We start from the raw sequence: 17245 nt of genomic DNA on the forward strand, positions 1-17245 counted from the left end.
CTTGTTTATAGTAAACATTTGATTGTAATTACAGTATGCTCTGACATCATACTAACCACATTTTATAGACTGCAATACAAATTTATCAAATAAAGTGAATGAAAAACAATTTATCTTACAATATCCATGAAATATGGAAAATTTACTTTGGTGATAGAAAAAATGTTTGCCCTTACACTTTCAAGACATGCTGCAGTTTGTTGTTTTTGAACAAAGCACGAGAAGGATTTCCCTATTGAAATACAGTGATGATATCATCACAGAATTATGCTCAATGTGTAGCTAAATATAGTCAATAATTTGCTGTAATTCAATTGTTGTTGCACTAATACTTTAGGATTGTTAATGTGGTGTTTATATCTTGTAATTATGGGTCTAGGATTGTTGTATTGTTTCTCTAATATTGGTAAGTTTAATTATCAATGTGGTATTTATGCTCTAATATTTTTATTGTAACTATCCTCCTAATATTGTTAGTGTAAATTCAGTATTTTTGCTCCTGTATTGTTGTTTTTAAATACCACTATTGTATTATCAGTGTGTTATTGTTACTGTATTGCTGTTCTTGTAACTACATGTATAGGACTGCTAGTATAATACTGTTTCTGACATTAAAATGTATTAGGAATCATCTAGAAATTTCCTGAATACTTGCATAATTCAAGGGGTTTGGATATTTATCTTTATTTATCTAATCTTGGCTATTAGCTAGGAATGTGTTTTCTTTATATGTATGTCTGTGTTTGTGTGTAATTTCAGCAAGAAATTGATTTTTGTAATATATTAGTATGCATACATGTGTAAAGTTACTTTAATGTAAGCCATCACAGGCACAGTGACAAGTCTGTGGGCTTATAATACTAAAAGTAAGGTTCTAAGTCTTATGGTTGGCACATCAAAGATAGCCCATTATATAGCTTCATGCAGAACTACAAACATATCTTTAATTTAAACAACATTTACATTTTAATCAAAATATTAGTCACTGACAATTATCAAACCATTTTATTATGAAATTATGAATGGATTTTGGAATCATCTTTTAAATTTGAGAATTAATAACTTGTAACAGTTTCTTACAAAATATTTTCTCACTCAGTGGATCAGCAGTAAGCTGGAGGGCTTATGCCACTAAAATTTGGTTTGGTTCCAGTTGTTTTCATGGTGTTGATATCCTATTGTCCGATTTTGTACTTAAACATAATGAACATATTTTATGCCTAGTGTTTTGTATGAAGTTGCATCATGAAATTTTATGCTTTATAAATAAACATTCAAAGGTATAACTGATACATTTATAATTTTTCAGCTGTGTAATACTACTGTGAAAAGCCATTAAAAGAATAAAACATAAATATCTTTAAGTTTGTATATTCATGAGTATTTAAAGATACAGTTAATAACAAGAAAAAAAAAAACCTTTTGCTGATTATAATGTTTAGTATTTTGTAAAAGTTCCATTTGTTTGTTGTCACCCATACTTTTCCTAATTTTTCTACATTTGTTTGATTATTTCTTTTAAGGTTGTCCACCAAGCTTTATGCTAATTTACAAAATAAAACAGTTATTAATTTTTAAAGTTTTTTTGTAAAACCCTGATAATTTCACATAAAGAAATAAAATATGTATAACTGCTTTAAAGCTTTATTTTTTGTTATGCAAAATAATGTCCAGTTATGATGATGAAGCTTATGCATTTTCTTGCATATAAATCAATAGAAAAGTAACTTTTGCAAAGTTTATTTTGAAACAATCTAGGTTCTTATTAAAATAAGTGAGTTAATGGCAAGATGGTTTTATTGCATTACCATGTTAAGAAAAAAGATGAAGTTTATTTATGATAAATGCTGTGAGAATAATTTGTTTTTCCTTATTTTTTTAAAATCTCATTTATTGTGATATAAAGTAGCAAGAATGTGACTTTTTATATGGGTAATTAATTTTACAAATTTACTATCTCAGTGAAACTTGGTCTAACTTTTAAAAATAGTTTGTAATTATGAATGACACTAAATGTTTCTTAATTTTCAATGATGTGTCCCCTGGTGGCCAAGTGGTAACTTAGAAGGCTTATAATGCTAAACGATATGGTGGGAACAGCTCAGATAACCCATTATGATAGCCTTAGTTTTAGTAACAGACAAACTTGATGTATTTTAATTTTTGTTAATATGCTTGTGTAACAATGTAAAATGAGTGAATAATTTTCTCATAACATCAGCTGTTGAAATGTATTTCTCTATTTATTGAAAAGTATTGTTAATTTTAGAGTTAAGCATAAATGTCTTCAGAAATTATTTTTATCAAAGCAGTAGTAGCACAGGGTGTTTTCCTCTTTCATGGTATTAGTAATTTTTAAAATAACTGTGCACTGTTGTTTGGAACTTTTCAAAGTTGTATCAGGTGTGTTTGTAATGAAACTGATTCCTTCTGTTTATTGAAAATAGTAGACATGATTTATTTGTAAATATGTATTTGATTTTTTTATTTTGTTTTTCAGTCGAATGCTCGGGTGCTTTCCAAGTTTCGCCCTTTAACACCTGTCACCATCAGTAATCCAGCCACAACTGAACAAAAAATTTCCACAAATAATATTGAAGTTTTAATACCAGGTACTTTTAGTAGTACATGTTGTGCAGTCCCTCAAAATTTACTTGCATCATCAACATTCTTTACCACAAAAGCTAACCCTGATCATCTACTCAGAAAGAGTAGTGCCAAATTGAGCTGTGGAGGTTCCATTTCAACAGAAGCCATACCCAACACAGGATCAAGCAGTGCTTACCTAACAAAGCTTTTAAGCTCAGGTTTGAGAACAAGAAACTTATCTTAATGATGTTACAGTATTTCACATGTGTGTCCCTTTTTTTATTTTGTTGGTGATGTATTTCTTAAATTCTGCAGTAGTTCTATAATGTTTTTTAACTTTTTCATGAAAACTGTTACAACAACTTGTCTCAAACATTCATGTTCACTAGCTGCTTTATTAGGATCTATGTAACCTTTTCAGACTTGAATATTACCCAAACTGTAGATGCAGATTAGGTTGATCCCTGCAGTTCTATAAACTTGGAGAAAGCTAACAATATTGCAGTGTTCAAAATACTGCATGATAGTGGATGCATGTCAAGCAGGTACTACCCAAGACAGTTTTATTTGTAGGTTGCTCCAAGATGTTCATCATTCATTTTTATCATCAGTGACAAAGAGTAAATAAAATGTTTGCTGGTAGAGAGAATTGTGACTGTAAACATGAAGTGACAGAAAGAGAAGAAAGGCAGTTACACAAGATAATAAAGTACAACAGTCATCAAACAATAGACCAACTGACAGACATTCAGTGCAGGTTGATCTACATTAATCTACAGTCATACTTTTCAAAGACTAAATTTTTTGTAGTAGAAGACCATTGTGTAAATCACTGATTTCAGTTACAAACAAGAAAAAATGCCTTGAGTTTTGCAAGAAAGACATTGGACTAATGAGGACTAGTGAAAAGTGGTGTAGTCTAACAAGTCATGCTTTACTCTATTTTTGCATGGGTGGAAGGAGGTAGAAGCTCCCAGCTGTCCAAGTCCCTGGTGGTGGAGTTATGGCATGGGACATATTTCCAATACAATACATTACTTCTACTCACGTAATAACTTTCCTCAGTTTTTGTATCTTATGTGTGCACATGTTTTACTCACCATTAGCCATTTCATCAAACATCATGTATATATATATGAAATAGAAACTCTAACCCAAGAGTTTTTGAAAGGTGGACTTTTCTTCTTCAGATTCCCAGTTTGTTTCTGAAGAAGAAAGGTTCACCTTTTGAAAGCAGTTGGGTTATAGGGTGTCTATTTTATTTCTATCAAGACTTCTTGAACCTTCATGTTTTTTATAACATCATACATGTTTATATGTGGTATCACTATGTTGTCACATGCAAATAAGCATGCTCCAACTCTCCACCAATATGAATGTGATACTCCTAAAGTAGCTTGCTCCTTCTATACCAGGGGTTCCCAACCGGTGGGTCACGACCCCCCAAGGGGTCGCAAAGCCTTGGCAGGGGAGTCGCGTAGCCTTGTTAGAAGTAGCTTGGGATAACATTAATTTTATTTCATCAATTACATTTTCAAGTCGCGAGTGCCAAAAGGTTGGGAACCCCTGCTCTATAATGTAGAGCATTATCATCTCTTCTCAATCTGGTACTTGTTTGTAATGATGTATTTTTTGTTTGTTTTTATTTTTATTTGTGGATTGTTCAGATTTAGGCATTTTTCAGTGCAAGTTTCCACTAAGACATTATTTCACAAATATTAAATGCCATCAACTTCTACTTTGTCTAGTGTAAAACAGTAGAATTTTGTTCATACTAGTCTACCTGTTACAATGGGGTTAGGTTTGCCATTTTCTGTTTTGGGAGGTAATGGCTTTTGTGCAACAAGAGGTGGAGTTTTTTATGCAGCCTGAGCCTTATTTTTAATTCTGCCTATATTTTACATTCATACTGAAAGCATCTTTATAAAACAGAAATGTACTAAGATGAAATGGTACAAGGGTAGGGGAAATGCACTACATCCAGAACAAGCTCTGCAATGTAGTTCTTATATCAAAGGTGAAATAGAATTATGAGTATTCATCAAAATAGACCAGTCCCCAACCAGGTAGCCAAGGTTCCACAATTCAGGGTTGGAATTAAGGAACTCTGATACAACTCTCCTAAAGCTACCCTTTTCTCCTTCATTGGGAAGTGGAATGTCTGGGTTGGTTGGTTTGTCTTGGAGGAGTCACATCTCATATCCACTTCATTTTTTTTTTCACTCCTTGTCAGTGTGGATGCCTGTATGTAGTGAAGAGACCTCCCAGAGAAGGTTCTGTCTTTCCAGTTTACTTCCTCTAGGATCTGAATGTCCACTCATGTGTTTGCTGTGCATGGCAACCCATGAAGGGAAGGAGAGGATCTTGGTGGTTGAGAGGTCTAACCCCAACACACTAGTTTAGTCTTGAATTCCTGTAGATGGGTGGCCATGGGTTGGCCCCTCATTTGGGCCATTTGGCTGGATCTTTTGGGTGAGGGTCAACCAAATACCAGTGTTGGGTGTTCTCATTTGGTGTTGTGGACATAATGTCTGATGCTGGTGTTTGGGTATAGTGCTCACAAAATCCTGGTATTGTTGCAGTGTTCTTGTTTGGCATTGTAGTATGTCCTCTTATAGAACTCCATAGTTGGTTGAGACAGTGGGCACTGAATCTTTCTTCTTTCATTATGAATTCCCCGAAACCCAAATAAAAATAAAATAATAAAAAAACAGGTAATCAGTAAATGACCATGTCTTAAAGACTGAACAGAAACATCCACCTCTTTTTACACCTGTACCTCAGTTTCTTGTACATCATTGTTTGTCAAACAAATCTTTAAGACAAATGTCTCCCTTTTTATTCAGCTTGCTGGCTCTCCTAAGTTAGTCAAGAAGCTATGTTCTGGAGACAACTTAATGGAAACATTTACCTCAAAACGCAGTGCACTTTTCTTGAATTCAAAGGCCACTAGGGATATACCCATTGAGGTTACTTCCCCATGCTACTTTGAATTTCTCATGAAGAATTATTGTTGAGAGGGATTTGAAAATTGTCCCAGAGTTGGAGATCCTTACTGGTTTTACCTCCCAAGGAGTTACTGCAGTGAGGCATATATCCACTCATAAAGATGGAATTATGCTACTTACCAGTGTTCATGGTTCATGCTTTCATTTATTCATTCACTGAAATTTCACATCTCCCATCATATTTCTCCTATTACTCTCAAGGGGTGGCTGAAACACATCATCCAGTTAGCCTATGATTAATTGGATGTAGATTCAAATCAACTCCTTCAAGTCTCTCCACCAGATAAAACTCCTTACTCTTCCTCTGGCTTTTCACTTCTATCATCCATTGTAGGATTTCATGCCAACTGACATGTGAACTACCTCACTTACTTTTGTCAGACACTTTCTTCATTTTCTATTCATTTCTTCTTCTTCTAGACATCAACTTTTTCATGTTGCCATTCTACAGTTCTGGAATGGGTAAGTTCTCTTTTTGTGAATGTCTTACCTTTACAGTGGCCTGTTTCTACATCTCTGAATCTCACTGAATGATGAGTGATGCATGTCCGGGTACAACTTGTCTTTAAATATGAACTATTAACTTTACAGGTCTATAATGCTCACTGATGAGATGGTTTATTCCACAAGACTATTAGAGAGTTACTTTTGTATCTTGTTTCATAAATAAGGCCTGTACGAACTCATGAACTATAATGAGTGAAACAGTGTCAGGATTGCCAGTTCTAGTTAAATAACCGGGGACTGGCTTACTTTTAAAAATAGTTTTTATGGTCACCCATTGTACTGTGTTATGGTTTTGTGTTTCTATGATCACTTCATCATGTAGTTCATCCTAGTTTCCTGGAAGTATAAAAGTCCTTGACAATTAAAAGTTCCTAGTCATTGGGGTGGTGTACCATGAAGGCTTCCTCTTGAATGTAACTGCTTCTACTCAGTTATGAATTGGGCAGAGGTGTTCTGTTGATGTAGGTGGTGAGTACTTTCTTCCTACCATGAACAGGAAGGTAAATTCCTGATGCTACCTGATTTTAGACTGGATGAAACACCACATGCAATTCTCCCCTCTGGCTGGCTTTCTCCCATTCTACAGTTGCATCAGTATAAGTTTCTAGGCAGTCTGATGTTTGATCGGCTTATACCAGCCAACATCCTCCTGTTGTGGACCAAATAAATAATTGGACTGGAGTTGACCCATCACATTTGCAATCTACCTTATTATCATTGATCAAATGTCTGGTTCCTGGGTGGCCTGGTGTTGGTTGTATCCTGAGTCTGCACACGTGCCCTGCCTGGGTTGTTGGAATGGAAGATGCTCAACCTTTTTGGGAAAGAATCTTTGTAGAGACCTTACAACACCTTGTGAATCCTATGATATATCATGTCATGACTGTTATTTAGCAAAAGTGGCCCATTTTGTTATTAGGTGTAGGTTTTAATAAAGTAGCCAGTTAGTGTATGTATGTGAACTCTAGATACAACTGAGATACCCTTTTCTGAGAATTCTTATGTTTCTTTAATAATATTTTCTTGCACTTTGGAAGTCAAAATGGCTTTATACTTTTTTCTCACATTTAATCACTTTTGTCTTCTCAGTTAACCTTGCATAAGAAATAATCTTCAAATGATATATGCTTTCTTAAGACAAGCCAGATTAGCAATTAACTATGTTATTTACCTTTTGTTTTTTCTCACTTAAAGTAATTTTTCTGTACTTTTTAAAGCACTTTAGAAAAAAACATGAATTAAAGTTTTCCACATATATTTCACAACTTCCAAAATATATATCTGTTTAGGTATTAGCAAGTTTTTAGTTGGAAGCCAAATCCAACCACAAAAAGTTATGAATGTGACCACTGTAAGTACAGTTCCAACTATTGCAGTAATAACAACAGGATGTGGTTCAACTACAGCTACTCGACAAGCTTTTATTTTACCATCTGTTCCCTTATCAGCGGTAAAATACTTTTTTTGTATGTAATGTAATATTAAAAGTAGTAAGTTCTGTTAGTTTTTGTTTTGCAGATACACTGCTGGCCAAAATCTTAAAGCCAATGAACATAAAGATAAAATATGCATTTTGTGTTGTTAGACTCAACCACTTATTTGCGTTGAGCTTCAAAAGATGAAAATAAGAAAAGGAAATATAGAAATAAAAAACTTTTTAGCATTTAATAGGGAAAATGTAAACACTATGAAATTAGCCTAAATACTAGCTGGCAAAAAGTTTAAGACTGAAACATACTGAAACGAAGTGTTAATCGGTAAACACATAATGAAATTTAGTCTTTTGTGTTCAAGCATTAGCATTGTCAACATCTCCCACTGACATCTCCTGTGTTACATTGAGTAAAAACATGGTAAAGGCTAAAAATTGACAGAGTTTGAATGTGGCAGAATTGTCGAGCTTCAAAAGCAAGGTCTCTCTCAACGTGCCATTGTTGGGGAGATTGGGTGTAGTAAAACTGCTGTTCCAAATTTCTTAAAAGACCTTGAGGGATACAGAACGAGAATTTGTAGTGGTTGGCCCAAGAAAATTTCACCCGCGTTGAGCAGGAGGATTCGATGGGTTGTCTGGCAAGACATCAGCTGATTGTCAAACCAGATTAAGGCCCTTACGGACACAGAATGTAGCTCAAGAACAATAGGACAGCATCTATGAGAGAAAAAGGCTTTACAAACTGTAAATGTCTTCAAGTGCCATGCCTCTTTCCACACCATGAAACAGCTCGGTTAAACTTTGCTGAGAAGCACCAAACATGAGACATAGAAAAGTGGATGAAGGTTTTGTTCTCTAATGAGAAAAAATTTAACCTGGATGGTCCAGATGGCTTCCAACATTACTAGCACGATAAGGATATCTTACTGGAGACATTTTCTACACGACACAGTGGAGGAGATTCCATCATGACCTGAGGTGCTTTCTCCTTCCATGGAACAATGGAGCTTCAGGTTATACAAGGGCATCAAACAGCAGCTGGCTACATTGGCATGTTGGAGAGAGCATCCTTATTGACTGAAGGCCCTTGCTTGTGTGGAAATGACTGGATCTGTCAGCAGGACAATGCTGCAATCCACAATGCCTGCAGGACAAAGGACTTTTTCATGGCAAATAACATGATTCTTTTGGACCATACAGTGTGTTCGCCCAAACAGAACTGCATTGAAAATGTTTGGGGGTGGATGGCAAAGGAAGTCTACAGAAATGGACGTCAATTCCAAACAGTGCATGTTCTTCGTGAAGCCATCTTCACCACTTGGAATAATATTCTAGCCAGCCTTCTGCAAGCGCTTATAATGACCATGTAAAAGCGAATGTTTGAAGTTATTCCCAATGACGGCTGTGCAGCTCACTACTGAGCCCTCTTGTTCGGCATTTCCTACCCTATTTAGGACTTCTTTTTGGTATGGTCTTAAATTCTTGACCAGCTTGTATTTAGGCTAATTTCATAGTGTTTACATTTTCCCTATTAAATGCTAAGAAAGGTTTTTATTTTTATTTTTTATTTTCTTATTTTCATCTTTTGAAGCTCTACTCAAATAAATGGTTGAGTCTAACAACGCAAAATGCAAATTTTTTCTTTATGTTCATTGGCCTTAAGATTTTGGTCAGCAGTGTCAGGAATCTCTAATTATGATTATTGATCTTGATATACATTGTATTTGTTTTACGACATTTTGCATTTGGGTCATTCCATGTCAAATCATTTAGATTTTGGAAAATGTTCCAGGTGACCCCCTCAGAATACCTTTCATATGATCAAAAATTGCCAAAGAGTAGATCAATATCTCTAATAGTTTCTGATTTACAACCCTGTAAACTTTAATTATGTTTTTTTTATTTTTGGTGAATTCATTTTTGGGCAACTTTGGCTGCTTAAATTTGCAAGAGTAATAGTGGTAAAAGGCTGACTGAATTAATCTCACAGAATTCAAAAATGGTCTCAAACCAAGTTTATCTCTCTTAGGATATTCATAGTGAGAATGTAAAATCACCTGAGAACCCTAAATCATAAAAAACATTGGTTTATGTAATAAGCCATAGCTCTAAGACTTAATATGATATAAAGCTGAATGTGTTTTCTAAATTTCCTATAACATATCAGTTGATAAATCAGCAATTGTTGTGATTAAAAGTCTATTAGATCTCCTGTAAAAAAATTTAGTTGCATGCAACTTTTTATGATTTAGCTAAAAGTAGCCCTACTTCAGGCCACAGTTTGACCATGTTACCAGTTATTCAGTCTTTTCAGATTTTTACCATATATTATAACATCTATGAATATGATCTACAAAAAAAATCAGGATGGTGTTCAACCTACTTCTTGAGTTATAATTTTTTTAAAGTATCCTCTGACCATACGTTTTTTACTTGAAAAAAAACTTCAGTTCAGGTGTGTTATTGTGTGCAAATATATCCATACAATTTTAAAAAGATTTATGAATCCCATTGAAATATTCTAATCAACCTTTACCATACATCTCTGAACATGATCTCAAGATATCAGTGTTGTTAGCATGTGTGTTCTGTCAGATTGTCTGAAACACGACACAGTAACTGTTCATGCTTTTATTACCACAGAACTAAGCCACATTAAACAGAAATATCCAAACACAGGAAAGATCATTTATTTCAGCGATGATACAGCTTCACAATCCAAGAACTTAAAAAATCTTGCAAAACCTTGCTACCATTTTGAAGATTATCAGTTGTCTGCTGAATGGCATTTTTTTGCCACCAGTTATGGTGGCATGTGATGGAGTTGGGGGTATGGTGAAGAGCCTGGTGGCTCGTGCAAGCTTTCATTTGCCTATAAATAATCAAATTTTAAGAGTCTCTGATATGTACCATTGGGCAAAGGACCACATTCAGGGTATTCAGTTCTTTCTTGTCAATCAGGAATCAGTCCTGCAGAATTGTGTAAAGTTTGATCTACTTGAGTGCTTTGAAAAATGCAAAACTCTGGCAGGTATTAGGTCACATCATAGCTTTATTCCCCACTCTACCAACAAATTGTATATGAGAAGGCTATCAGATGATGATGTGTACACAGTTGTAACTGTTGGTAGTAGCAGTTAAAGTGATGCTGCAGCAGCTCAAATAGGGTCTAGTGATAGCAATGACAATTATCAGCTGGGAAATATGTGGCATACATATACGATCATGAATGGTATGTGGGAAACATAAAAGATAGATCAGATGAACATTCTGATGTGTTGGTGTTATTTATGAAGAAATCAAAAAATGAACTGTTCTTGTGGCCTGCAAGGTCATGTAAAGATGAAAGCTGGATTCCTCCTTTCCAACATATTCTTTGTCTGATAAGTGCACCTACCGTGCAAGGCAGTAGTGCTCGCCACTATGTTCTATGTCAAAGTGATCTCAACATAATCAAACTCAAAATTCAGAAATTTATTCAAGCTGTCTGAACAAAGCAATGTTTATTTGATGTTGTTAAGGCTAATTTATCTCCAAAGCAGTTTTTGAAATATTGCATTGTCACGATTATTTCAGATTGGTGTGACTATAATCTTTCTCTGTTAGCCCCCTGTTGTAGCATTGTGCTTTTTGTGTCTGATTTACCTTTGTATTTATTATATTATGAATCTTAAAATCAGCCATATCTGCATAACTGTAATGCATACACAATATATTTGCATTGCCATGTGATCTAACTAGGTATGCCAATAAACTTGTTCAGAAATGAATTAATTCTTTCTTGTTTCTTACAACTTCATTATTTAGCATTTTGAAAGACTGGTTAGAATATTTCAGTGGGATTCATAACATTCTGACAGGTATTTTTCAAAATTGTGTGGATATATTTCCACACAGTAACACGCCTTAACTGAATTTTTTAAAAATAAAAAAACTTATGGTCAGAGGATACTTTAAAAAATTATAACTCAAAAAGTAGGTTGAACACCATCTTGATTTTTTTTGTAGATCATATTCAGAGATGTAAGAATATATGGTAAAAATCTGAAAAGGCTGAATAATTGGTGACACGGTCAAACTGTGGCCTGAAGTAGGGCTATTTTTAGCTAAATCATAAAAAGTTGCATGTAGCTAAATTTTTATTATGGGAGATCTAACAGACATTTAATTACAACAATTGCTGATTTATCAACTGATATGTTATAGGAAATTTGAAAACAAAATTCAGCTTTGTATCATATTAAGTCTTAGAGCTATGGCTTATTAAATAAACCAATGTTTTTTACAATTTAGGGTTTTCAGGTGATTTTACAGCCTCACTATGCAAATCCCAAGAGAGGGAAACTTGGTTTGAGATCATTTTTGATGTCTGTGGGATTAATTCGGTCAGTGTGGCAAATTTCAGCCTTCTACCACCTGGCTTCAAGCAACCAAAGTTGCTCAAAAATGAATTTACCAAAAATAACAAAAAAGTAATTAAATTTTACAGGGCTGTAAATCATAAACTATTAGAGATATTGATCTAATATTTGGCAATTTTTCATTATATGGGTAGATGAGCACATGTGAATTTTTTTCAAGGCATTCTGTGTGGGTCACCTGCAGCACCTTGGATGATTTGATATGACATGACACATTTGCAAATGGTATGAGATCATTTTGCATTTCAGCTGAATTTAGTAATTGGGTTTTATATACTTTGAGATGATATAGATTGAAAATGGATAAATATGTTCCTAATTGCTGGTCAAATTAACCAGCTAAGAACTGCGTTTTTGAAATACACCAGTTCTAGTCATTGCAGCTGACATTATATTACAGGGTATAGTAAAAAAGGGTTTGTCAGCTGTGGTTAGTGCAGCTAGAATGATAGAGAATGGTAATGAAAAGGTATGTTATCAGTGATCGGTGCAACTAGGCTGATAGAGAATGCTAAAAAAAAAATTACATTTATATGATGGCGACAACAGCTATATGTAAATCTTTTTCTTTGAACAGATTTGTACTCCTCTTATTGATGTTATTATTATTAGTGATAAATTTATTTGGAAGACAGAAGACTAAACTAAAATCCATAAGAAGCTTTGCATGTTTTCCAGATTGATCACAATATCCCAAACATTACAGGTGACTTCTGTAAGTGACTTTCAACGTAACTTGCTTGTTGGAGCAGCTAGTCAAGCTTTAATTGGTCAGCCAGTTACGAGTAAACTACCACAGTCTTCTATTCATGTCAGCAGTAAGTTTAAAACTTTCTTTCAGACTGTTGGTTTAACATTAGCTCATAAAACCTTTCTCCTATATTTTAAAGTGAGAATCTTTGTCTAATAAAATAACCATCATTGTTAAAAGTGTATAGTAAATATAAACAGTATGTATGTATTGTAGCAGTGTAATTTATTCTGTTTTTTTATTGTAAATAAAATAAATTTATTTTCACAGCAATTCAGTGAATCTTGAAGAAAGATTGCATTAGATTTATTAAATGGTTTAGCCAAACACAAATAAACAAAATACAAAATAATTCATGATTGTGAGAAACCCACTTGAAGTAGTAATGTATTATTGAGATAGCTTTTGTTGGATGAAATAAATGTCATTTCTTCTGTTGATAATTTTTTGGTTTACGTTTCTTAGTTTTATTTACACTTGTCCCTATGATGTGCCTGGCAATGATCAGTTGCAAACTTTTTTTGTTAACCTGAAGATGACTTAAGAAGGTCGAAATGTTGTTCTATACTTTATTGTAATTAAAGTTTTAATACCCATAGCAGCAGTTTGGAGAATACAAAATATAAAATACAAAATGATGGCTTTAAAGCTGTTGATAAACTTGTGTTTCAGTGAAACTTTAGGTAGAGTTGAAATAGTAGGTTTGAGAACTTTAATGGACTGCAACTGCCTATTGAAAGAAAAGGAGACTAGATAAACATGTCCAGATTAATCAACCTAGGTTGAGTGTAATTACAAAATGAGACATATAAATTGGGCTCAACATACAATTTGGGACTAAACTTGCTGTTGGAAAGAAATAAAAGAAGTTATCTACATCAAACTACATCAGCTTGAACTCAACAGAAACCACAGGTTTCACATCAACAACCTGTAGAAAAATCACTCTCAATGTAGTGTACTTGGTAAGTCATGGGTTCTGTGGACTCGGCAGGTAGCTCGATGTGGTTTTGTTATAAGAAAACGTGGGTGTGCACACACACACACACATGTATATATATATATACACTCTTCAAAAAAAGAAACGCAAAAGGCAAAATATGAGACAAATTGTTAACAAGTTTATTCCGGGTAGTTCTGTGTGACATGTGTGAAACTTTGCACATTCACTGCTGAACATCCAAAGTCTGCAAAGGCAAAGTCCACGCTCACTAGATGAAGTTTAACGTCACTCAACGTCAATAACGAGTATGCTCCTGTGAGTATCAATAACTGCTTGGCATCTCCTGCCCATGGAAGCGATGAGATGATGAATCACATCCTGTGGAGTGGCTGTCCACTCAACCTGCAAAGCTGCTGCAAGCTGAGGTAGAGTCTGCAGTTGAGGTTGTCGCCGTCGCAGACGTCGGTCCAACTCATCCCAAAGATGTTCGATGGAGTTTAAATCTGGTGACCTGGAGGGCCAGGGAAGAACATTGATGTTGTGGTGTCTTAAGAAGACAGTGGTGAGTCGGGCTGTGTGAGGACGGGCATTGTCATGTTGAAAAACGTCATTGACGTTCACCATGATGGGTTGCACATGGGGCCTAAGAATCTCGTTGACGTATTGTTGAGCCGTAAGATTCCCCCAAATGTGCAAAAGGTCTGTTCTGGCATTGTAGGCGATGGCAGCCCACATCATGACACTGCCACCACCAAATCTGTCAACATCCTGCACACAGTTTGCTGCAAAACGTTCACCTCGGTGACGGTAAACACGGGTCCTTCCATCCTGTCTACGAAGCATAAAATATGATTCATCGCTGAACCAAACATGCCTCCATCGTCGATGTGCCCAAGTCCACTGCAGCCGTGCATGACGATGTTGATGGCTGAGGATGACGCCTCTGACTGGATGTCGAAGTTGGATTCCTGCATCTCGTAGACGGTTGCGTACGGTCTGATCGGAAATCCTACGCAGCCCTAGTATGGTTGAGGCAGTAGACGTCATAGTGGTGGTCCTATCCCGAAGGTGATGTAACCAGATGTTGCGATCTTGTGCGGGTGTGGTCACACGAGGTCTGCCAGATCGTGGACGGTCATGAGTTGATCCACGTTGTTGGTGACGATTCCATAGCCTTGTGATGGTGCTTGGGTGGACATTCACAGCTCTGGCAACATCTGATCGAGATTTGCCTGCTTCCAAGCAACCAATGGCGTTGTTGCTTTGTGCTTCAGTCAGTGTTGGCGTAACTGTATTGCGTGTCAGTGGCTTAACACTGAGCTATGGAAACTGAGAACCCATCACTTTTATAGGGATTTTGCACATGTTGCACTTGCAGAACATGCAGATCTCTCAAACAAATTTATTGGACACTCATGCGTTTGGCCAAAATCTGATGTTTTTCTCCGTTTTCAAAGTGCATAACTTTTATTGTCATTTTGGTCTGACAATCAGTGCCTTAACATGTGTAACATCACATACTCTGAGCTTGTAACGTTATTACATATATTACTCTTTAAAATAACATAAATATCCCTTTTGCGTTTCTTGTTTTGAAGAGTATATATATATATATATAAAATAATAATATGCAGATAATAAAACAATAGAATAGTTTGCTCCAGTTTCACTGATAGCATTTGGTAATCACCATACATACTCAACACACATTTTTTACTTTATCTCATGTTCACACTTACCTTTATAAGACACTATGCAAATATCTACAGTGACTTGAAGAAGGCCTTACTATAGAAGTCTCCTTTTTTTCAATAGGCAGTTGCAGTCCATTAAATTTTTCAAACCTGCAGCCAAGCTTTATTGTCAAAATAAAATTATTCAGTCAATATGATTCATTAAAATATGACTACCATTACTAATTGTTTTGATTTTAAAATAAATATATGTTGCTCTTTTGGTGGTAAAAGTATAATGTGGTTTTCAGTTTAATTAGCAATATAGCAAAGAAAGAAACCTTCATAATCTGCACATTTCACATAGTAGTAGTAGTACAGGTATGTAACATTAGAATGTGAATACACATAGTGTTTATTGTTTTGAATAATTAATGAAAATCATATGCAAGTAATTTCTTAAACGTGCACGTGTGTGTGTGTTTTCATGCTAATGAAGACAATTTTAAACTGTATTTATTGCACCTGACTGCAAGTTACAGTAAATAATATTAAATACACAGTATTACATATTTATCATCACAAGAAGTAAATTGTCATGTTTTTTCATAACAGATAAAAATAAACTTTGTGCCATGTTTTTTTACAATTGATTAGAATAAAAACAAATGCAATATGTTGTCTTAAGTAAGAAAATAAAAGCATGTACAATATGTCACTTCAGGTAAGGGAGTAAAAACATGTCATCTTGAGTATGGAAACAAAAAATGTACAATATGCTACCTCAAGTATGGGAATAAACACATGTACAATATGTTATCTCCAGAATGGGTACAGAAACCTGTAAAACATGCCTCATAAGTTACTAAATAAAAAATTATCAATATTTCGTCATAAGTATGTGAATAAAAACATGTAAAACATGCCATATTAAGTATAGGAATAAAAAAATGTACAAAATTTATTTCAAGTATAGGAATTAGAATCTAGGAAATGACATATTAAGTATGGGAAAAAAACGTACAACATGCTATCTCAAGTATGGAAATAAAAACATAAATCATTTTCTCAAGAGTGGGTACAGAAACATGTACAATAATCTTAAGTACGCAAGTAAAAAATGTATACAATTTAATCTCAAGTATGATGAGAATAGAAATATTTACAGCAGGTCATCTTAAATAAGGGAATGAAATCGTGAAAGCTGTCATCTCAGATTTGGAAATAAAAATGTACGTCTGATGTATACATCGCAAGAAAGGATAATAAAGTGTACGTGATAATTGTGGTGAAAATAAACTGTTGAAATGTAACAACATGTCAAGTTACAAAACTGCATGTTATTTGAACTGAAATGTACTTTCTGACAAGGTACTTTACTTACACTCAGATACATAGCTATTATTGTTCAGTGCTGTCCTCTATTTGCAAAAATGTTTTTTTCATGTCACAAGACTTTCATTTTCATGCATCCCTGAAACAAACCACCACCAGTAGAAGCATCACACACCCACATGACTGATATGACCCTCTCTGCTGTTCTACCTACCTATCACCTCTTGTTTGACGATGCTCATGTTGGGATGTCTAGTTTGTGCTTTTCAAGTTTTTTTTAACCTTTGTATTAATTTGCTCTTATTGAGTTTACTATTTGTTATCCAATAGTGCAAATTTGTAATTTATTCCAAAGTGGAATTAATTTATATTACTGCCCAGTTACAGATCTTAGTAAATTATTACAGACTTTTTTCATAGTTTTTTATGTTTTTACTGAAACAGTTGCATTTGGTTATTCAATTTGAATTATGTTTTTCAAAATTCATATTAACACTTCAAAGGTGATACCTTTTATGAGCACATTTATACAGTCTTCAGGTTGGGGGCCTCAATTTTGAAATTATTGTCAAATACTCATTGGGAG

General features: G+C 34.6%; 1 protein-coding gene across 5 annotated transcripts in view; it reads left to right on the plus strand.

The window, feature by feature from the left end:
* LOC143253250 (MLX-interacting protein-like) overlaps positions 1-17245 on the plus strand; it is a 77185-nt gene that overhangs the window by 40098 nt on the left and 19842 nt on the right. For 4 of the 5 annotated variants that reach the window (XM_076506797.1, XM_076506798.1, XM_076506801.1 and 1 more), the window contains 3 exons: positions 2501-2807; positions 7394-7554; positions 12664-12775. In XM_076506797.1, coding sequence (XP_076362912.1) covers positions 2501-2807; positions 7394-7554; positions 12664-12775 — 580 coding nt within the window. The remainder of the gene's footprint in view (positions 1-2500; positions 2808-7393; positions 7555-12663; positions 12776-17245) is intronic. The other variant, XM_076506799.1, reaches the window with a different exon arrangement.

Source organism: Tachypleus tridentatus, chromosome 6, assembly GCF_004210375.1.
Source record: "Tachypleus tridentatus isolate NWPU-2018 chromosome 6, ASM421037v1, whole genome shotgun sequence".
Taxonomy (NCBI): domain Eukaryota; kingdom Metazoa; phylum Arthropoda; class Merostomata; order Xiphosura; family Limulidae; genus Tachypleus; species Tachypleus tridentatus.